Source organism: Engraulis encrasicolus, chromosome 8, assembly GCF_034702125.1.
Source record: "Engraulis encrasicolus isolate BLACKSEA-1 chromosome 8, IST_EnEncr_1.0, whole genome shotgun sequence".
Classification (NCBI taxonomy): Eukaryota; Metazoa; Chordata; class Actinopteri; order Clupeiformes; family Engraulidae; genus Engraulis; species Engraulis encrasicolus.
Genome location: NC_085864.1, coordinates 21,801,814 through 21,824,622, shown reverse-complemented (window position 1 = coordinate 21,824,622; position 22,809 = coordinate 21,801,814). Strand labels below are relative to the sequence as shown.

Below are 22,809 nucleotides of genomic sequence, written 5' to 3'. Positions count from 1 at the left end.
TTCTGGGTTGTAGCCTGACTGTTAACACTGGCCAAGACATTAAATTAGCCTACAGTGGATAATGTGTAGTGTAATGGCACTTTGGGGGTAATGCCAGGGAAAAGTCCTTACCCCATGCCATATGGCACAAATTACCCCTACTGCACCATTTTGTAAAAACAAAAGCATTACTTATCAGTTTTGAGCTGACACGAGGCTTGTGTTATAGACTCATAATGTAGCTTACTAAAGCAATAAAACGTGTGACGTGTTTTGAAACTCATCAGACACAACAATTTCAAATGCATGATCATGAAAAGTGCATGATGGGACGCAAAAAAAATAATTTTCTTGACTAAAATGTGCTTTCCTCTCAAGCAACAAGGCTCTATATTTTTCTGGAGAAATGGATGACTTAAAAAATATGTGGTCATACAGTATGATCAATACTTTGGTCATCTAGATACAGGGGGTGGCACAATTTACCCTAGTGGTGTATTGCTACACACGTAGTTAATTAATGCTTAAGCAGACAACTGGAAGAACACGAAGGCGGATATGCAAGATAACACTTACTGGGTTTTATTGATAACCATAGCCACGTACTGTGCACTACCTAACACGGCAGGTGCTGGAGAGAGGGAGCGCCTAGAGGCGCAGTACCTTTTGTACCACCCAGAACAGCCAATAAGAATACATTGTTCACCAGTACCAAAATAAGAGTACATCACAAAATAATATTCCTGGTGTTGGAACACCACAGTTCCTCCCCTGTAAATCATAACCTCTTCTTCTATTACTTTTCAATACCTCATTTCTTTTATATCCTTAACAAGGTACATTAGTGCTTGAACTCATAACAAACATGAAAACATCAGTACACATTCAGTACATTTTCTTTTCCACATCTTTTTTTTTTCAACTCAACATTTCCAGTTACAAGTTCAGTCTGTCAGGAGGACGCCTGTTTCTCACAGGACGCGTACGGCGCTCCACCACTGGCGCTGGTGAAGTTACTGTGGGTTGCGCTTCCACAGCCACTGGCATAGGCTGTTCCATGTCAGTCTCTGTATCGGACTCCTCAAAGTCCAAAACTGCACAAGAATCCTCTTGTGTCAACTGAGCAGGGTTTGCCTTAGTGCTCAACATTTGGTTTACATGTCTTTTCACAATTTTTCCATTCACTTCAACATTGTAAGTCACAGGACCCAACACTTCACGTATGACACCATTCAACCATTTCTCCCCTCCCCTGTAATTCTTTACCAAGACCTGCTGACCAACAGTAAAAGACCTAACACGAGGAAGGTTTGGTTCAGTTTCAGTTTGCATTCTTTGGGAAAACTCAGGTTTAATGAGAGATAACCTGGTTCGCACCTGTCTCCTTAGAAACAGCTCAGATGGCGTCTTGCCTGTGGTTGTGTGGGGTGTGTTTCTGTAACCAAACACAAAATTAGCTACACAATGCTCCAGTGTCATACCACCGATTGCTCTGTTCTTTGCAAGTGATTTCTTAAGATTCTGCACTAATCTCTCAGCTAAACCGTTACTTGCAGGGTGATATGCAGGTGAAGTAATGTGTTTCACTCCATTCTTAGCAAGAAAAGACTCAAATTCTTGCGACACATATTGGGGCCCGTTGTCTGTCACCACTTCTTTTGGTAAACCATAAGATGAAAACAGGGTTCTCAGTGCCTCAATTGTTTTTGTTGATGTAGTAGTATGCATGGGAATGATCTCAGGCCATCTAGCATAAGCATCCATTACTACTAAGAACATCTGCTTGTGGTCCTCTGCAAAATCAAGGTGTATTCTCTCCCATGGACTAGAAGACCATTTCCAAGTGTGTACACGTGTAGTGGCAGGCATGCTACGCTGTTGCAGACACACACTACATTTACTTGCTTCTTGTTCGATGCACTCATCTAATGTGGGCCACCAGAAGAGACTTCTGGCAAGGGATTTCATTTTAACTATCCCCCAGTGATGTTCATGAAGCTCAGACATTAGTCTATCCTTCAATTTCTCTGGAACTACCACCCGTAATCCCCACAATAGACAATCATCCTCAACAGTGAGCTCATACTTTCTCTGAAAATAAGGCTTCAGTGTTTCATCCTGTATGTGCTTAGGCCATCCTGTCAACACCAGTTGCTTAACTACCTTCAGCACAGGGTCTTTATCGGTCTCTTTAGCTATTTCTCTAGCTGTGACGGGCAAATCTTCAAGATATGCAACTCTGTACACTGGATTAGATGCAACATTCACGCTTGGTTTCACAGGTAACCTAGACAACGCATCCGCATTGCTATGCTGCTCTGATCTCTTGTATTGGATTTCATAGGTATATGCGGCTAAGATTAGAGCCCACCTTTGCATCCTCGCTGCGGCTAGAGTAGGAACTCCAGTTTTTGGTCCTAAGATTTTTAGTAAAGGCTTATGATCTGTCAATAACAGAAATTTCCTACCGTAAAGGTATTCATGGAACTTCATAACGCCAAAAACTAAACCAAGAGCCTCCTTCTCTATTTGTGAATAGTTTTGTTCTGTTTTTGTCAACATTCTTGAAGCGAAGGCGATCGTCCCCTCTCGCTTCCATCTTTCACTTGGTGACTGATTACAGCACCAACTCCATACGGAGAAGCATCGCATGCTAATATTAGCGGTAAATCAGGGTCGTAGTGTACTAGCAACTTGTCTGACTGAAGAGATTGCTTGGCACTCTCAAATGCTTTTTGACATGTATCTGACCATTGCCAATCAACATCTTTGTGCAGTAGCACTGTCATGGGCTGAATCAAAGTAGACAGATTAGGAATGAACTTCCCATAGTAGTTTAGCAGTGCTAGAAACGACCTGAGCTCAGTCACATTTTTCGGAACTGAGGCTCTCTGAATCGCATCTGTCTTTTCCTTCATCGGATGAATGCCCAGTGCATCAATGACATGTCCTAAGTAAGACACACTGCTTTTCATGAATTCACACTTCTCCTGTTTTACTCTGAGATTGTGAGATTCTAGTCTCCTAAGGACCTCTTCCAAGTTAGCTAGGTGACTGTCTGCATCCTTTCCTGTGATTAATATGTCATCTAAATAGCAGATAACACCATCCATGCCCTGAAGTACTTGATCCATTATCTTTTGAAAAATCGCAGGCGCACTGGCAACACCATAAGGTAGTCTGTTGTAATGGTACAACCCTTTGTGCGTGTTTATAGTGAGGTAACGTCTTGAGTTTTCCTCTAACTGCACTTGCTGATAAGCTTGTGATAAATCAAGTTTGGTAAATTGCTGACCTCCAGCTAATTTAGCAAATAAATCTTGGGTTCTGGGTAGTGGATACTGTTCCACGTTCAACCAAGGATTAATCGTAACCTTGTAGTCTCCACATATCCGTACACTGTCATCCTTTTTGGGTAACACAGACTATGGGAGCTGCCCATTCACTGTAATTAGTTGGCGAAATAACCCCCTCAGATTTCTAATTTTGCCAATTCTCTCTCAACAGCCTTCTTTAAGTGCGTAAGGCACATTTCTCGGCTTGCAGAACTTGGGCACGGCCTTCTCAGTTACTTGTAACTTTGCTTCAATCCCTTGACTTTCCTAAACCAGGTTTGAATACCAGCCGCATGTCTGGTACACACGCTGTCGACGTTTCAGGAGCAACTCTGTTGACTTTTGACCAGTCTAGTTGTAGCTGGCTAATCCAGTCTCGCCCCATTAAAGGCAGGACCCTTCCCTTTCACCACTAGCAAGTCTAGCTTTTTGGTCACATCCTACATTTCACTTTTGCTGGTGAATTTTCCCATCAATTTCAGTGACTTTGACTGACTGTAGGTTTTCAGTACACAATTAGCTGGGCTAAGTTCACTGACTTAAACCTGCGCTGGTACAGACCCTCAGATATCACTGACACGGCTGCGCCAGTGTCAACCTCCATTTTCACTTTAGCACCATTGACAGACACTCACATACACATTATATGGTTTCACAATTGTCACCTGTACTTGTGTCCATTGCAAACAAGTCCAAACCTCCACCATCAAAAGTCTGACTGGTGTCGATGCTCGATCCTCCACTGTGCACTTGGATGGCACACAGTCGTGCTCTGCGCCGTCGCGGAGCTGCAGCTTGGGCACAGCCACCACCTGTCTGGAGATGATGGTCACTGCTGCGCTGTTGGGGAGCATTGGAATCAGGGTTTCTCTCGCGCTGGGGAGCGTTTGCACACCGGATCTCTCTCGCGCTGGGGAGCGTTGCACCCACGGCTCGCCTGCTGCTTGTGAGCGCTGACACTGTGGCATGTCTCGTGCTTGAGAGCGTCGCACTGTGCCTGGTTTTCACCGAATGCATGGCTTGCACGCCGCGTGCTTGAGAGCGTTTGCACTGTCCCCTTCATCGCTGACTGCGCGGCCCCTTTTCCTCCTGGCTTGCGAGAGCGGCACATGCTTTCGCGATGTGCCCCTTTCGATTACACTCGTGGCACGCCACATCCTGAATCTACAGGCATCTGGCATGTGGCCCTTGCCACTGCAACGATAGCATGGCTTTCCACTAGCTGTAGGCTTTTTCGTAGCCTTTGTTTTGGCTTCTTATCAACGACATTCGCCTTGTAGGTTTTTTTCTGTGAAAACTGTTGCGCACTGTCCTTTGTGACTTCAAATGCAAGCGCTTCTTTCGAGTGCAAGCGCCAACGTTAAGTCTTTGTCTTCATGGTGTGAGCAGCGCTGAGCAAGCGATCCGCAATTCAGTGCTCTTAACACCACAACACGAATCTATCACGTAATGCTTCCTCTAAAATTCGCCAAACTTACATGTGGCGGCTAACTTCCTCAGACTAGCAACGTACTCACTGATAGTTTCGTTTTCCTTTTGATTCCTTCCGTGGAATTTGCATCTTTCAGCAATAAAATTGGTTTCAGGAACGTAATGTTTCTCTAACAGTCCCACCAACTCTGCATAAGTTTTCTCAGACGGCTTTGCAGGAGCACACAAATCCATTAGCAAGCTATGCGCCCTTTTCCCTACCACAGTTAGAAAAACCGCCTTGGTCCTCTCTTGTGTGGTATCAAGACCATTAGCTGCAAAGTACTGCTCTAGCCTCTGACGATAACTATCAAAACTTTCCTCACTTTCCTCGAAGTGGAAGTCTTCTGGCTTACCGAACGCCATATTTATTTCGACGGTCCTTTCACGCGCCGAAGCTCTCTGTAGCTCTGCTGGTGGTGGTTGTTGAACTTGAAGTTCCTCGTGCACCACCGGTGCTTCTCGCTCCACGGGGTTTTCCTCAGCGTCGTTAACCCCTGCCTCGCTGTCGCTGCCGGACATGCTAACGTGTCTTCCAACTTAAACATCCCATCATCCTCGTCGCCAAACTGTGGTGTATTGCTACACACGTAGTTAATTAATGCTTAAGCAGACAACTGGAAGAACACGAAGGCGGATATGCAAGATAACACTTACTGGGTTTTATTGATAACCATAGCCACGTACTGTGCACTACCTAACACGGCAGGTGCTGGAGAGAGGGAGCGCCTAGAGGCGCAGTACCTTTTGTACCACCCAGAACAGCCAATAAGAATACATTGTTCACCAGTACCAAAATAAGAGTACATCACAAAATAATATTCCTGGTGTTGGAACACCACAACCCTAGTAATAATCAATAGAATTATCAATATAATTTAGTTCCAATTGGGTGGAATATATTGGCCCCAGGTGTTTTTGAGCATTTATTGGGCTGGAATCATCAGTTACGTCTGGTAATCCTGAAGAGGGAGAGAGAGATAAATTAATAGAGATAGTCCATAGTTTAGACTACCTCAATATTTAAAAAAAAACAACGTTTTTCCCTATTCAAGTCAACCGCTATCCGCAAGCACCTGCTTTGCGTTTTTTTAATGCCTCTACGGCCCTCCTCTCCAGAAGAATGTCAATATCTGTTAGTCATACACAGACAAGTCATTGACTAACTGACTTGCTGACCCTTATTGTTGTGGAATTTTCAGTGTGGCTGACATGCCAAGACGGAGCTGGTCTATCAACTCTTGCATACAGAAAGATCATTTGGGTCATCATGAAGCGTTGAATGAAGGTTGAATGAATGATTTTATTTGACATCTTCAGTTCATATAAATAAAATAAATACATGATTGAGTTTCATATAACCACCACACCACATACTTAAATAAAAAAAAACAGAGAGTCAGGATAGCACAATAAAGCTCGGAAGCTTATTTCCATTGTGGTCCTTGGTTCATGTCTGAAAACAATCAACCATCAGCATACTTCTCATACAATATATGTATATGTATCTATTCATGCCTGCTCTCACCCCCAGTCGTCAAACACGGCATCCGAGTATTATGTAATATCATATTAGGTAACATAATAAGAATTGTGTCAGACTTTTACAATGGGTGCCTACATAGTAGGGCTGTAACGATACACTCAACTCACGATTCGGTTCGTACACCCCACGGTTTCTGAAATGTATCTCATTTGAAGCTTAGAAGTATTATCACATTGAATCTAATGGTTCTTTTCTGAACTGAAGGGTAGCAAAACTTTGAAAGGGCGTATCATGATACTGCCTCCTTACATCACGATACAGTATTGTGACTCTGAGTATCACGATTTCTCGGTTCGATCCAATATCGTTACAGCCCTACTACATAGAAGAACATTTCTAACATAGCTTCTTGTCAAAAAAACGGCAATCAATTAACACAAAATTATTATGGACATATCTGCCTACGCCTACTGCCACTTCTGAAAATAAAAGACAGACATGTAACAGTGTAGTTCTAGATTGTCTTTGAGAAGGAGTAGCTGTGAGTTGACAGATCTGTCTGACTGGCTTGAATGATGTAAACGTCTCTGCATCATCACAATCTGCCATGGAAGGAGGATAAACTTGAAGGCAGATATTGAGAGCATAGAGTAGGGGGTGCGAACCTAGTATGTCCCGAGGGCCATTTAATTTCAATGTTATGCATCTTCACATGCAATATGACATATTTTGTTAAGGAATCTTAGAAATTACATTTAGATTACAATTAGGTTATACTCAGGGGACCTAGAGAAAGTGGGACCTGTTTTTAATGTGATTGCCTTCAATATAGGCCTAAAGTGCAGGGGCAAATCCTGGTTTGTGTTCATAGTATGGCCCTCGGAGGACTTGTATGGCCCCTGGAGGAATTTGAAGTGGCCCCTCGAATGAAAAAGGTTCCCCACCCCTGGCATAATGGGTATTAGCTTAGACTTAATTGGTTTTCTACTGCTGAGGGTTGTGACAAAAGTGACGCTAACTCATACTTTTTGAGTGGTCTCATCCACTTTGCCATACAAACATCCAGTCATCAGTCGGACACGGCGTGCCAGTGTCTCACGTTTACTGCCCTGTGTTTGGAGTCATAATTAGCTCTTTGTGTTACCACATGTTGTCTCTTGCTGTTGTGACCTGACTGGTATGAACGTGAAGCTTCTCTCTGCTCCAACAGGTTTTTGTATAACCGCTCAGGGGAATGGAGCGACGGGACAGTTCCGATCCTCGCCACCACGGCGGCGGGGTTCACATACATCACATTTTTAACGGTGAGCAGCTCTATTTTTTTTTTAGGCCGGAGACGAGCTAATTAAGCTTGAAGATTTTCCACAGTCTTATAATTGCATCAGAAAATCTAGTTACCACATTTGAATAATTAACCAAAGGTTAATCATTTTGTGAGAATGTGAAAAGGTGGATCACACTCAGGTTCTTCTTTTCTTCTTTTTAATTTTTTAATTTTTTTTACATAGCAGCAGAAACCAGGGACACGTTTCGGCTGTTGCCTTTGTCAGTGTCTTGTCATGTTTTTTTTTACTACAAAAGTAGGGCCCATGTAGGGAACCGTTTTCGTTCAACGTGGGCCTACTGTGTAAATGTGTTTCTCTCAAAACAATAAGAAATCATTGAAACAGACAACAGACTGACAAACTACTGTTCAAATAAAGCATGCAACATGCATTCAGATGTTACTCTTCTCATGGAGTAAATTAAATAAATGTGGTTGTATTACTGTAGTTAAATGTCTGTCTTTGTATATATTGCAACAAACTATTTCTTGGACCTCCTGAGAATGTGGCATGGACTACATTAAGGCCCCATGTACACTAAGGTTGATGCATATTGAAATAATGCTCAATGAATCCTCCATGGTTTTTTTTTTTTCAAATGACCGCTGAAATGGAGCAATCTCAAAACGCTGGTTCTGCAAATAGCAGAATATTCTGGAAAATAATCGAAGGGGTAGGCCTAGTGTGGGCGCAGGTCGCTGTAACTCAGGATATGAGTATTTATATCCGGGCCGGCTTTATGTGCACATGACCTTAGCGCAGCACTAAGCTAATGAACCAGTTGGTGCCGGAGCTCATGGAGAGGCTTGATCCCCTCAGTAGTATCCTGACAGCCATCTCCCATCTCCCGTCTCCCATCTCCTGTGCCATGTGTGCTATTCATAATTCATTCACGGAGCGATATGGGGCCGGCAGGCTCCCTCCCAACGCTTTCATCTCAGTTTGACGCTCTAAATGTTGACTATTGACTTGGAGTTGCAATGTAGGCTAAGGGGATTTTGGATTTTCACAGTACTCATTAAATAGCAGGTCTGCCTGAGGACATGCTGTATGTCTGTCTGTCTGTCTATATCTGTCTGTCTGTCTGTCTGTCTGTCTGTCTGTCTGTCTGTCTGCCTGTCTGTCTGTCTGTCTGTCTGTCTATTTGTTCATCAAAATAACGTTAGGTCACTGCTATACTGTATTAATACCAAACATATTTCTACATGAATATATTTCTCTCACCACTCTCACACCCTTATTCATAGTATGGCTGTCTGAAAGCCCATTACAGCTCGACACAGCATGACTTTGCCGCTACTTTTTGCTCTACGATTGAGCTGTGTCATGCCCAATCAAAAGCAAAAAGTGGCGGCCGAGTCGAGCTGTGTTGAGCTGTAGGCCTACCAGAAAACTGGCAGTGGAAAAGAGTCTTTAGGTCACTGCCGTCCTGTACACATGAGTATATTTCTCCCATCTCTCTCACAGCCCTATTCATAGTACGGCTGTCTGAAAACCCATTAGGTCACTGCTCTGCTGTCCCGTATGTATGAATATCTTTTCCCCCTCCTGTCTTGCAGATCTTGGCCCTCTGCCATGTGGCAGTGGGGCAGCAGCTGAATCTGCACTGGCTCCACAAGGTAGGCTACAGTACACCTCACTGTCTCCCACTGGGCAACTGTTTTATGACCCTCTGGAATTTTAGACTAAGCAATCAAAGACTCTTCTCTTTCATGACTATTAATTATACTAATGCTTGAGGTGATAAATGTGCTGATTGATTGCAATCACCAATTGTTTGTCTGGCCTTATTAGAACAGCTGACTATCAGCTGATTACCTAACTGCCAATCAGCTGCGCAGGCCTCCTCTATTTATTCGGACTGTTTTTAAGGAAAAAAATGTAAGATGCCTGAACCGATCTATGATCGAAACGTTGCTCCCAATAAAATATGTATTTTGCAAGCAGTGTGCAGATCCTTCCCCATTTCTACACATGACTCTACGTACATTATCATACATGTGCCATTGATGTGGCACCTGCTGATGCTTTCCTGTTGGACGTGCAGGCTTTCCACTACACTTAAGCCACAGTAGACCTCACTGTCTCCCACTTTGCATTTTCCCTTTTTTAGGACCCTCTGGAATTTTAGACTGATTTCTGATTGGTTGCTATCCGTGCATTTAAATGATATGTCACAATTATAAATGGAATGCATAAACTGACCCTCACATTTTAGACGTGTTTATTTCACTCCAGATTGGCTTTAAGATAAATTAGCCTAGTACGTGTCAAAGCCTCCCAAAATGTCAGCTTTCTAAAATTATTACTCTCACTTTTATGATTCTGAGATACTGTGTAAGCATTTTAAATGCCTCAAATTTCTATGGCAACATATGCTTTATGCAAAGCTATATTTAGAACTGTGGTGTGTGCGTTTTGTGTGATATTGTTTCTGGTAGATTGGTGTGACGGTCGCCCTGCTGACGACCATTATTGGAGTGATCTCTGTGACCCAGATGTGGGGTGAGGAGTGGGACATTGTCATCATCTCACTCCAGGTCAGTACTCTTCTAGCCGCGTTTACTTACCAGACAGAGCCGTCTAATGGCCTTGTAAGATCATCATAATAGGCATCAACCCAGGCCCACCAAGCACAACACAAGGATCCTCTCAAAATCATACATGGTAGCTTTGGCTGAAAAATTGACAATATATGTTTCCAAATTCACCTACATGATGAATCTTACCACGATTAGGGCTGGACAATTTAATTCATGTCTGGACTCCAAATGCATTGACGGCAGAAAGGACCAGAGAACAGTGTGGGCTTAATACTTGGTTGTAATGCCTTTGTAATTTGACGCTCCTTTATTATTAGAAACACCATTCGTGTCCATGTGCATATGGATTTATCCATATTGTTGATGTTGTGTACTGGAGGCCAACTAACAGAGATCGGTAGAACGTTAGTAAACCTCCCTACTGAAGCCTGGAGCGTTGACTGGTAGGTCACCAGTTCGAGACCAGAGTGGTGAACTTGTGCAAGATGACCTGGGTTACAGTAGCAGGTTGTGTTAACTGGAGTAGTACCGTGCTCTCCTGGGGTGCATTTCTGGAAACCATAGTTGCTAATGCTAACTACATAAGCTACTTTGTTGTTTGCAATGCCATGTCCCATTGCCAACTACCCAAGTTGCTAACTGGCTAACAACTACACATTCGAGAAACGCACCCCTGTATTGGGGCAGCCATGGCCTAGTGGTTAGGGATTTGGTCTTTTAATTTAGGGGTTGCAGATTCGAAGCTCCCGCCCTGACCTTTCCCTACATCATCGCACTACATGCATCAGCAAAGTGTAATGTAATGTATCGTGTGATGTGTGTCCAGGCCACAGGTCCCTTTCTGCATATCGGTGCATTGGCGGCAGCGACGGCTTTGTCATGGCTGGTGGCGGGACAGGTAGCTCGAGCCGAGAAGACACGTAAGGAGTTCTTTCTTTCTTTCTTTCTTTCTTTCTTTCTTTCTATCTCTCTCTCTTTCCTTTCTTTTTTCCAATTTTCTGTCCTTCTCTTCAGCTAATATACAGACATGTTTTGCCTCCCTCTCCCATCTTTTCTTCTCCAGTCAAGTCTACGTATCTAGCCTCTCATCCGATGCTATCTCTCATGCATCCTGCCTTCTCACTTAAAGGAACAGACCACCCTTTTTTGATTTTCACATATTTGCAGTATTTCCCAACATTATTCATGAATGTGCATATCATTTTCGTCTCAGTGTTTTCAGTACTTAGATTTATTGGATCAGAATTATTAGCATAGCTTAGCATAATCACTGGAAGTAACTGGTATCTTTAGCATCAAGCCACAAGTGGTCACTGGACGGAATTAAATTGCCGTTTTACACTCGGGTGAATTTTACATTAATTTTAAAATGGTTTATAAGTACATTTGATTGTGTTTTATTTTGTACCATAGACTTGCATTGCTATGCCTAATGTGGCTATACTGTTAAACGGGGCAATGCAAACACGTAGACGAAAATTATATGCACATTCATGAATAATGCTTGGAAATACTGCAAATATGTGAAAATCAAAAAAGGGTGGTCTGTTCCTTTAATGTGGGCTGCTGTCTCATTGAACAGTCAAAGGTCAATGTCTTACAAATGGCCTTGGAAAAACACAGGGCTTCTTAAAATATTAATGAAATGTACTCTACAGCTTTAAAAATGAATAGCCTGTACTCAAATCAAACCCTTCTTTCCCACTAATAGTTTTAATGTTTACGTTTTAATGGTGGTCGGATTAAAGTTTGATTTTATTTTTTCATAGCAGGATGACGTTTCGACCTCAACAGTCTTCTTCAGATTCTCTAGAGAGAGAAGACTGTTGAGGTCGAAACGTTGTCCTGCCATGAAAAAATAAAATACAACGAAAAGGATTGTAAATGTGCGAACTTCTCACTCTGAAAACTACAGTTGGCTTTCGTCCTGCACCTTTCCCTGGGATGTGCACAATCCACTCCTTCAACCGGATTACAGTTTGAAGCACATTAATTTTATCACAGTGGCCTTGACTTATAAGCCCCCCACATTTGGGCTTACATTGCCCATGGGTACCCCGGTTCGAGTCCTTCCGGGGTCATGTCCCGACCCTGCCTCATCTCTCTCTCCCAGTCATTTCCTGTCTACTCTCACACTGTCCTATAATAATAAATGCCTAAAAAGCCCCCAAAAATACTTTTGAAAAGATGGTCTTGACTTGTCTTTTGCTCCTTAAAAACAACTGTCTCTACTCTTCTGCTGTGCCTTTGTCCTTTATCTTTCCTCAATGTTACTCTCACCCTGCCTCTCTGACATAATGCACATAGGTTTGTTATTGATGGCTTCAGCCTTCACGTCAGGCACAGAGTATTTTAAACAGCAATGCCAAGCTCAGTTCAACACTGTTTTTTCACTCCAGGGCTTTTTCTCCTGTAACATCCGTATGTAAGTTTTACTGGGTTCAGAGTAGCATGTGTATTGTTCTGTAGTATTGCATTCCCAGTACTGTACTGTATGTGAGCACAATTTTACAGCAGCTTTACAATATTATTTTGAGTCAACTGGAGATTCCTTTGGCTCTTAGAGTAGTTCAGTGTGATTCGTTTTAATATTATTATTCTAACATTACCCTTAGCTCATACTTTGCGTGACTTGAAGTTATTCAGATACAGGGTTATTGGTTAGCCTATTCTGCCTGGAGAAATGTGCAGTTAGCTGCCTTGCTCAAGGGCAACTTCAGTTATGTATGAATGTGCAGGAGGCAACACGCATTCCTTATGGTTAGGACAGGATTCAAACTCACAACTGTGATCCCAGGACCAACTCCCTACCCATTAGACATTAGACGACAGCTGTTAATACTGCATGCTAAACGTGTGTGTGTGTGCGCGTGTGCGTGTGCACGCTTGTGTGTGTGTGTGTGTGTGTGTGTGTAGGGTTCCAGGTGCTGGTGATGGTGTTGTACCTCAGCGTGCTCCTGGGTCTCTACCTGGCTCCCCTCTCCATCACCTCCCCCTGCATCATGGACCAGAGCACCCTGAGACCCCCGCCTCAAATCATCGGCCACCAGGGAGCCCCCATGGTGAGACCCACGAGGCTTCACGCCCTCACTTTACATTACATTACATTACATTACATTTAGCAGAATTACATTTTACATCACATTAAGCCAGAATTTTTTGTGGAAAATGTCACACATATACGTGTATCAGGCTTGCAATGATATATCAACAAATACCTTCGTGGAAATATTAGAAATACATTTCCATGGTGAGACCCACAAAGCTTCAGGCACTCACTTTACATTACATTACATTCAATTACATTACACTTTTGACCAAAACGACTTACAAGGAGAACATTCAAGCATCTGCAGAGTAAGGGGTCAGTACAGAGTACAGCAGTGTACAAGTAATGTAGAACAGATAGAAAGCAGAAGAATAACGGAGGACCTATGAGATGTAAGTGCAGGTTAGTACACATTCTTAGAGGCGAGTAAAGTAAGTTATTATGCTAGTATGTTGTGCAGGCAAGCTACCTCGGAAGAGATGAGTCGACACTAGCTTCTTGAAGGGTGAGAGGGATGACCCTGCTCTTGTAGCAAACTGGTAGCTTATTCCACCATTGAGAAACGAGGACAGAAAACCGTTTGGATTGGGACCCCTCACTTCCACTATCCCACCACTGCCCACATTTAGCCTGCCCTTGCCGTCCATAAATTTTCCGCTCAATTTACATTTCCCTCCATGATGCGTCTGGGTCAGCTCTTCTGGGAAGAGATTACGTGTTACCAATGCCAAGCAGCATGACCAGTCATCGAACAACGAAGGGATGAGGGAGAGGGAGGGTGAACGATGATCTATTGCAGGGGTGGGGAAACGTTTTCATTCGAGGGGCCACTTCAAATTCCTACAAGGGTCATAAAACAGTCCCCACCTTTTCTAGGTCCCCTGAATATGACTTAATTGCATTGGAAATGTAATTTCTAAGATTCCTTTACAAAATATGTCATATTTCATGTGAAGTTACATAACATTAAAATGATATCGGGGGCCGGATAAAACAGCCTCAAGGGCCGCAAATGGCCCTCGAGACATAGGTTCCCCACCCCTGACCTATTGCATATGAACATGACCAAACGTTAGTGATTGGGTAAAATGAGATGCACATTTCAAACTCCAAGAGAGTGCACCCCTGCCACCAGTAATCGATTCTTAATTTAGCAGCTTTGATTGAAATTAGTATGTGTGTATGGTAAGACCAGGCTTACTTGCCTAGATTAACATGATTTCAAAGATGATTTCCAAATTGGATGCAGTCTTTTAATGTTTCAATGTAGGAATGTGAACATGACAGTTAACACTGTGGTACCTGGTTTTGGATTTCAAGACGGTCTGCTCATGTCGGTCTCATGTTAAACCATAAGTAGGCCTACATAACCAAACTGAATGAAACCATCAGTACATTGATGTGGTGCAATGTATTTGGCAGGTGATTAGTGAAATGATCACCTGTATTAGAACTATAGAAATATTTACCTCCGCCAAGGAGGTAATGTTTTCGGTCGTGTTGGTTTGTCTGTCTGTTTGTCTGTCAGTCAGTCAGTCTGTCTGTCTGTCTGTCTGTCTGTCTGTCTGTCTGTCTGTCTGTCTGTCTGTTTGTCTGTCTGTCAGCAGGATAACTCAGAAACTTGTGAACGGATTTGGCTGAAACTTTGTGGAGTCGTTAGTAATGACCCAAGGCACAAGTGACTAAATTCTAGTGGTGATCCGGAGCAAGAACCGGAACCAGGACCTTTTAAAGATTCTTCACCATTGCTGGCCTATAAATCTAGACACCCCTAGTGACCAGAAATTGAATCGAAGGAACTCCACAAAAAGAAGGCAGAATGAGTTAGAGTGTAACACAATCAAATGTTCTATCAAGCAACTTGCTTGGCGGAAGTCTGCAATCTCTGAGTGTATCTAGTTTTAAGTGGTACCATACACTGTATATTTGTGGGGTTGTATAGGGTTCCTGGAGTTGCGCATCTGTTCCAATTCGCTGTAGTGAGCTATGAGCCTCTGTTGAACTGTGAGCAAAATCAGCACAGTTAATTCCCCAAGGTTTGCTTTGCTTACGTAGACTCAGTTAAATGGGTCAGACAGTTTCTCAGTCTGTGCTTTGGGATGAGAAACAGACATTACACAATACCAAACCAACCTGTGTCCTTGCACAACGTTTTTTGTTCATTAAGTCTGAGTGTACTAAGCAATGCTGTTAACCTGGTTGAGATGCACGGCTAAGAAAATCGTGGGCAACTGTTTAACCACCTTAACACCTTATCGCAGAGTCTATGTTGTAACCCCACTGTCACCAAAATTGTAATGGCTATGTCTTAATATGTTACTTAAGGCCCTCTATAATGTCATAGCAATGTTGTTACGATGAAGTTAAGTATTTTCAGCAAATAGTGAATAGGCCCGCCGGCAACCCCATCTGCAGCAAGAGGCTACACACAGACAGGGTATCTGCGCTATTTACCAGTGAAAGGCTAACAATTGATGACACTAAAAAGCAATTGACCTAAGTGAACGTGATAAATGACTGTTAACGATGGTACAAGACATGTAATGAACCACCCGAGATATAATCATGAGGAATGAAAAGACGAGGGGACAGATTAAGATAAAGACAGATGTAAGCATAAATTACATCATAGTCCATTATAATCCTTTTGGTCAATTTCATAGTTGTACCCCTTTTACAGCCTTTTTACAGAAAGTGCGCTCAACTCCCAACTGTTTCTTACAAGGTCTTCAGATGCGAGCAAACGGCGAAGTTCATGCTTAGTAAAAAAAAGAAAAGCTGCGCTCCCGGGTGTGATTCTTGCAGTTTTTCTTTAAAAATGACGCTGAAGAAGGCTTAGGCCGAAACGTCTGTCTGTCTGTCTGTCATGCTAACCCAGTAAGATTAAAACGGCAAGAATTACATCCGGGAGTGCGGCTTTTTTTACTAAACATGTACCCCTATTCCCCCTCTGGTCCGCATGTCTCCAGCTGGCTCCAGAGAACACGGCCCTGTCCTTCCAGAGGGCGCTACGCCTCAATGCCAGCGGCCTGGAGGGAGACGTCACCATCAGGTCAGCTTGTTGTTATCTTCTATTCCAGGGGTTCCCAAACTTTTTTCCCCGCGCACCCCCTTTTACATCTCAATGTGGTTTGTGCACCCCCTAAGCGAATGTTGCACAGCAGCACATTTTGGGCAATCCTTATTTCCAATAAACCTGAGGTTTTCTGCCATCATTACAATGGAACTTGTTGCATGACAAGTTATAAATTACACTTCAGATGGATCCTGTCAGCATATAATTCACCAAACAATTAAAAACTACATAATGTTCCTTAATTCTGTATAAAAACACACATCTCAGCCATTGCTCTATTCAGCTCGCGCACCCCTTGTGGCAGGCCACGCACACCCAGGGGTGCACGCACCCCAGTTTGGGAAACCCTGTATGTTATATAAAGATTATGACTGTTTCTGTTATTATTGTGAAGAATAAGTGAAGTGGTGATTGGGTCACAGTGTTGTCATCACAAAGCGTTAATCGCAGAAAGGAATAACCATGTGATTCAGAGCCCTTTATTGAGCCGAGCTAGCACACACCTGACAGGGCTCTTACATTCTGAAGCAATCTTGACCTTTAGTGTTCTTCCAGCTGGTGCGCGTGTGCGTGTGCGTGTGCGTGTGCGTGTGTGCGTGTGTGCGTGTGTGTGTGTGTGTGTGTGTGTGTGTGTGTGTGTGTGTGAGAGAGAGAGTGCGTGCGTGCGTGCGTGCGTGCGTGCGTGCGTGCGTGCGTGCGTGCGTGCGTGTACCTGTTTGTGTGTTTCACTAATAGTTCACCTCATTTCCGAGTTAATGAGTGGTAATGACAGGTTGGTATCGTGGAGCTGAGCCCGTGATTTTGTAGGACACTAAATTATTAACTCCAGATGATAAGCATGCGCTGGCTAAGCCTCGCTTCCTCTACCCAACCTGTATTAAGGGCTATGTCTCAAGAAGGGGCATGTTGCATAATCCTGATTCAATGAACCACCTGTCTAAAAAAATGTTGCATTTGCTCACCTCAAACGGCCTCTCTGGTAAATCGTATGTGTGAGTGCGCCAAAAAACAAACAAACACACATTTTGCTAAATATCTAGCACAATTGGGTGCCTCTTCATTTGGAGACGTAGGTGCTACATGTATCCTTAGGACACTCAGTGAGCAGACTCTTTTATTTGTGTGTGAAACTATAAAAGTTGATTAATCCTAAATGTCCATTTGTCAACCAAAATAAAGAAGTAGCGTGCATGCGTGCGTGTTTAGGCGGCCTGTTCAGTTGACTCTCTGTCAGTTGCCTGATGTGCCCTTTTATTTCAATACTGCAACTTTTATTGCAACTGTTTTATTTTTGTCAGTCTGGATGGTGTGCCCTTTCTGATGCGGGACCGCACGTTGCGGAGGACCACAGATGTAGCGCAAGTATTCCCAGACCGGCAATTTGATGATGCATCCCTCTTCAACTGGACAGATCTCCAATCTCTTAACGCAGGGCAGTGGTTCATCAAGGTAATCAATCAATCCCAGACTAAAACCCACATGCGCGCGTGTGCGTGTGTTTGTGTGTGTGGACTGCTACTATTTTGAATACAACTGTGGAAACTGTAATGTGGACCGACTGAATATTATGGTTGTGATTACTTTTACCAACCTATGTCATCTCTGTCTGTCTCTCTGTCTTTGTCCCATTGGTGCTGTGTGTCTGTGTGTATGTTCTGTCTGTCTGTCGGTCTGTCTGTCGGTCTCTCTCTCTCTCTGTCTTTCCCATTGGTTCTTTCTTTCTTTCTTTCTTTCTTTCTTTCTGTCTTTCTTTCTTTCTTTCTTTTTCTTTCTTTCTTTTTTTCTTTCTTTCTTTCTTTCTTTCTTTCTTTCTTTCTTTCTTTCTTTCTTTCTTTCTTTCTTTCTTTCTTTCTTTCTTTCATTGTTTCTTTCTTTCTTTCTTTCTGTCTTTCTTTCTGTCTGTCTGTCTTTCCCATGGTTTCTGTGTGTGTGTGTGTGTGTGTGTGTGTGTGTGTGTGTGTGTGTGTGTGTGTGTGTGTGTGTGTGTGTGTGTGTGTGTGTGTGTGTGTGTGTGTGTGTGTGTGTGCGCGTGTGCGCGCGTGCGCGCGTGCGCGTGTGTGCAGGACGACCCCTTCTGGACGGTTGAGTCCATGTCCCAGCGTGAGCTGCACCAGGCGGGCAGCCAGCGGGTGTGCAGTCTGCAGCACATGCTCCGGCTGGCTGCCTCCCAGAACCGCACGGCTCTCCTGCACCTGCACCGGCCGCCTCCGCAGCACCCGCGCTACCTGGACTGGCTCAACGACACCCTGGAGAGCATTCACCTGTCGGGCATCCCTCAACACATGGTGGGCATTAACCCTGCCCAGTAGGGAGGGCAGGGCACAGCAAGGCTGCAAGGGTAACCTTAGGCCATGCTGAAAAAGACAGTCAGGTATTGCAGCTTTGTGGTCCACTGCTCTTCTCGTGCCGTTATGGAAGTACTGCAGCTTTACACGGTCAAAATAAGTGGCTTTAAAAGCTTTATTTTGATTCACAAGAAAGCAAGTAAACACTCTACTACTGGTTAAGAGTACACAATATACTAACGTGACCAGGAGGGCACAGCAAGGCTGGAAGGGTAACGTGAGGCCATGCTGAAAATGACATTGAGGTTAGAATATAACGCTTATGTATGTTGGAGTCCATTTCTACATCTAAAAGGGACATTTTACAATGGTCTCGAGTTTGTTTGAGTAGGGCCATGCTGAAAAAGACCGAGTTAAGGCAACGTTACTGTAGTAGAGAAGTTGTCTCTGACAAAAATGGCTATAGGAATGAATGGGGATAGTTTGCAACGGCAGTATGGCAGGTGCGTGCAAATATCCTGCCTGGTCCGCTGCCAACAGTCAATCATTATGCCGAATCGAACGAACAGCGTTCCTATCATATTGCAGCTTCGTGCTCCACTGCTCCTCTCGTGCCGTTATGGAAGTACTGCACCTGCGCACTGTCAAAATAGCCATGAGAGAAGTGGCTTGAAAAACGTAATTTTGATTCACAAGAAGCAAGTTAACACGCTATTGGTTAAGAGCACACATTACTATATACAAACATGACTGTTGTAACGTGTGTATCTGCTATTCAAGTGAATTTTTCCATTTTCACCTATACCAAGGAGGTTGTGTTTTTCAAGGAGGTTGTGTTTTTGCCAACTGCATGCTTTATTGGCTGCTTTGCAAAATAAGTTGGCAACGCCCAGTGCCCCCAAGGGATCTGTCTTAAACTTTCACAGTGTGACGTTATGCTGAAGATCTGAGCTGCCCTGAAATGGCCTTGTACCGTAGAGAAGTTATAGGCTATAAGCAATAATGTAGTGCTGCATTTATGGCAATAGGCAATAATGTATGATGACGTGTGCAGAGTGTCTGATTTTGGGAGAAGGGAGAAGGTTGTGTTGCCATGGTGATCACTAAACCTGTTGTTGGTATCCACCGGAAAGTTCCATTGCTGTGACAAGCCTGAGCAAGTCGACTTGGTGAGATATCAGTACTGGTGAACAACTCAGCAGTTACTGTTGGGTGTGTGTAATGGTTTCTATCAAACAGCCAACAGTCTGTGTGAGTGTTAATGCAGGAACCCACAAACTTGTTGGTTTTCAAAATGCCCAGCCAATATATGGATGGACATCTTGACAATACTGAATGTTGGTATGCGCTACGGTATTATCTATAAACTCATTTCACAGCTACGCTTTGTAACATCTTCTTGCTTATTTGTTTTATACATTCATGGCTAAAGGCACCCAATCCCCTCCAGGGACTGTAACCACTACCCTGCAAATAAGTCGATTTGGATAAAAGCGTCAGCTAAGTGTTATGCAGTGTAATACAGTGCAGTGTAGCAATGACACAATAAGCTGATTTTAAACCGAAGGAGTGTGGTGACCCCAGTATTGTAAACTGATGTACAGTATACATAGTCTCAGGGTCTGACATAGCCTACATAGCCTCAGGTCCAACGACTGTCTCACTGATACTCTGGAGAACATATGGATGCTGATACGGTATTTGGCTAAATGATTTTTTTTTTCATTAGACAGTAGCTTCATGTGAGGATGCGTGAAGGAGTCTGGTTGGCTGGCTTTGGTTGCTGAGCTGTTTATTTTTGGATACTGAGTAGTGATCTTCCTTGGGCTAGAACTGCAAGTAGGTTGAGTGGGTAGAATAGCAGAGGAAGGTTGCTTGGTTACCATTTGCAAGGAATAGCACTGATAGCTGACACTGAACACAGCTAACCTATCCTCAGTTAGGTTATCCCCCTATGGTATTTAGAAGCGATAATCAGTTCAGTCTGTTTTGTTGGTTGAGCTGTTATAAGATAGAACTTAAGCGTTTCCAAGAGTATGATCATCAAGATATCAAATGGTTTTAATATTTACAACCAGACAGACATTAAATTGTTGAGCAGTCATGACAGTTTCCCGGATCTACAAACTGACACAGAGAGAACAGAAATGGAGAAAAACCTTACAGAACACAGTAGGCCTACCCAATTATCCTCACATGTACCCTAGTTAGATACCACAATGAATAACGAATGGCTCTCCTTCCTCAATGCAATCAAAGGGAGGGCCTGCGCCTTTCATTGTGGCTTTTGTCATGTGGTGGTGCGTTGGCTTTGGATATAGAGCAGTTAAAAATCAGGAGATCTGAACCTCGCACTCAGTGAAAACTAAAAAGAGACAGATGCCCATATAAAAGTGGGGTTTTAATGATCTCACATATGCTGTGATATTTACAATTGCTCTCTCCTTCCTCATAAACGCCAATTTCGGGGCGCCGTGGCACAGCAGCCCAAGCCTCCCATTGCATGCCCAGGGGCACCCAGGTTCGAATCCGGCCTGGGTCATTTCCCAATCCTACCCATCTCTCTCTCTCCACACTCACTTCCTGTCGCTCTTCGATGTCCTATCAGAAATAAAGGCTCAAAAAGGGCAAAAAAAATCAAAACAAATAAAATAAACACCAATTTCTCCCCTTGTTCGTAGGTGATGTGGACGGAGGATTGGCAGAGGGGCTTTGTGCAGGCCGCAGCTCCAGGCTTCCAGCAGACGTCTCTGAAGAAGCAGCCCGTGGAGGAGCTACAGCAGCGGGGCATCAGCCGCCTCCTCCTGCGCTACAACCAGGCCAACGAGAGAGACATACGGTACGCTAGGCCAGTGGGCGAGTTGTAAAATCAAACCAGGGGGGGATGGTCAGAGATTGATTGTGATTATTGGGGGTTCGTGGGGGTTTGTCCCCAGAGAACATTTTGAAAATGTACCGGTAGTTGTTAAAAGTGTGATTTTAACACAATATGTGAAGAAGAGAGGCCTGTCAAGTCAAGTCAAGTTGGTTTTATTGTCAATTTCTTTACATGCACTGGTCATACAAAGAATTTGAAATTACGTGTATTGCTTTCCCATGCAGACATAGACTAATCTAGGTAAGGACATAGACAGTATAGACATAGACAGTACTCATACATGGACATAAGACAGTATGGACATAGACAGTGCTCATACAGACATTTAAAGTGCAAATCTGGACAACAGAAGACTTGTAGAGAACATACATTAAGAGGAGGTATTTTGTTGTGCTTTTTCTAAAAGTCCTTTATAGCATTCTGACATAGTAATAGTATCATTTTGAAGAGAAATAAATATTAAAATAGGTCTATCAAGTACACCAGCAGGTGTGTGTGTGTGTGTGTGTGTGTGTGTGTGTGTGTGTGTGTGTGTGTGTGTGTGTGTGTGCGTGCGTGCGTGCGTGCGTGCGTGCGTGCGTGCGTGCGTGCGTGCGTGCGTGCGTGCGTGCGTGCGTGCGTTTAGTGCAGGTAGAAAGTGCGGTGTGCGTGTGTGTGTGTGTGTGTGTGTGTGTGTGTGTGTGTGTGTGTGTATGAGTTGTGTATCAGTGTGTGTTTTCTGTTTAAGAGGGGGATGATTTTTGACCATGTTCATTGAGGGGGATGATATTAGACCATTTTCATTGTTGGGGAGATCGCTTCCCCCCTCATCCCCCTACAACTCGAGCCCTGGGCTAGACTGATTATCATCGACTTTCAAATCTTGTACCGAGATTCTGGTCTGACCCAGAAGATAACGAATAATGTTTCCAAACGGCATGGTTAACCCACCTCCCTCGGTTTGCAACTGGTCGATGCCAGAATGGGCTGTGCCAAAGTTAAAACCAAACATTGTATTGGTCCTAATGGAACGTCTCTGCTTAAACCACGTCACTGCCTTGAACACATCTCTACCCAGGGCTGTTGGAGCTGCTCAAAGTTGATTGCTTCCCGTCAAAGTTGGCAGAGTTCCCCAGACAGGCGGAGCTCAGAAAGTACTTGAACAAGCTCTTTTCCTGAGTAATTTTGCAGCGCCAAAGGTGTTGCGTCATTAGGAGGGCGTGGCCTGGGTAACACTAGGCCTGCCCAACAGCAATTTATTGGGCTCCGATACAATACAGAACTCTGACAGACATGATGAGACGTGCACAAATATTTACGTACTCACCTTCTCACTCACCCGTATCACTCACCATGTTTACGTTTCTGTGTGACAGGTGTCACTGAAGGAAAATGTGATGTTAT

At 43.7% G+C, this 22,809-nt stretch overlaps 1 protein-coding gene across 2 annotated transcripts in view; it reads left to right on the top strand.

Moving 5' to 3' along the window:
- gdpd5b (glycerophosphodiester phosphodiesterase domain containing 5b) overlaps nt 1-22,809 on the top strand; it is a 64,371-nt gene that overhangs the window by 34,002 nt on the left and 7,560 nt on the right. For both annotated transcript variants that reach the window (XR_010035813.1, XM_063205166.1), the window contains exons 4-12: nt 7,481-7,574; nt 9,155-9,214; nt 10,037-10,135; nt 10,965-11,058; nt 13,055-13,200; nt 16,157-16,239; nt 17,562-17,712; nt 18,327-18,548; nt 21,230-21,387. Coding sequence is in view for 1 of the 2 variants with exons in the window: in XM_063205166.1 (XP_063061236.1) it covers nt 7,481-7,574; nt 9,155-9,214; nt 10,037-10,135; nt 10,965-11,058; nt 13,055-13,200; nt 16,157-16,239; nt 17,562-17,712; nt 18,327-18,548; nt 21,230-21,387 (1,107 nt within the window). In the remaining variant the exon portion in view is untranslated. The remainder of the gene's footprint in view (nt 1-7,480; nt 7,575-9,154; nt 9,215-10,036; nt 10,136-10,964; nt 11,059-13,054; nt 13,201-16,156; nt 16,240-17,561; nt 17,713-18,326; nt 18,549-21,229; nt 21,388-22,809) is intronic.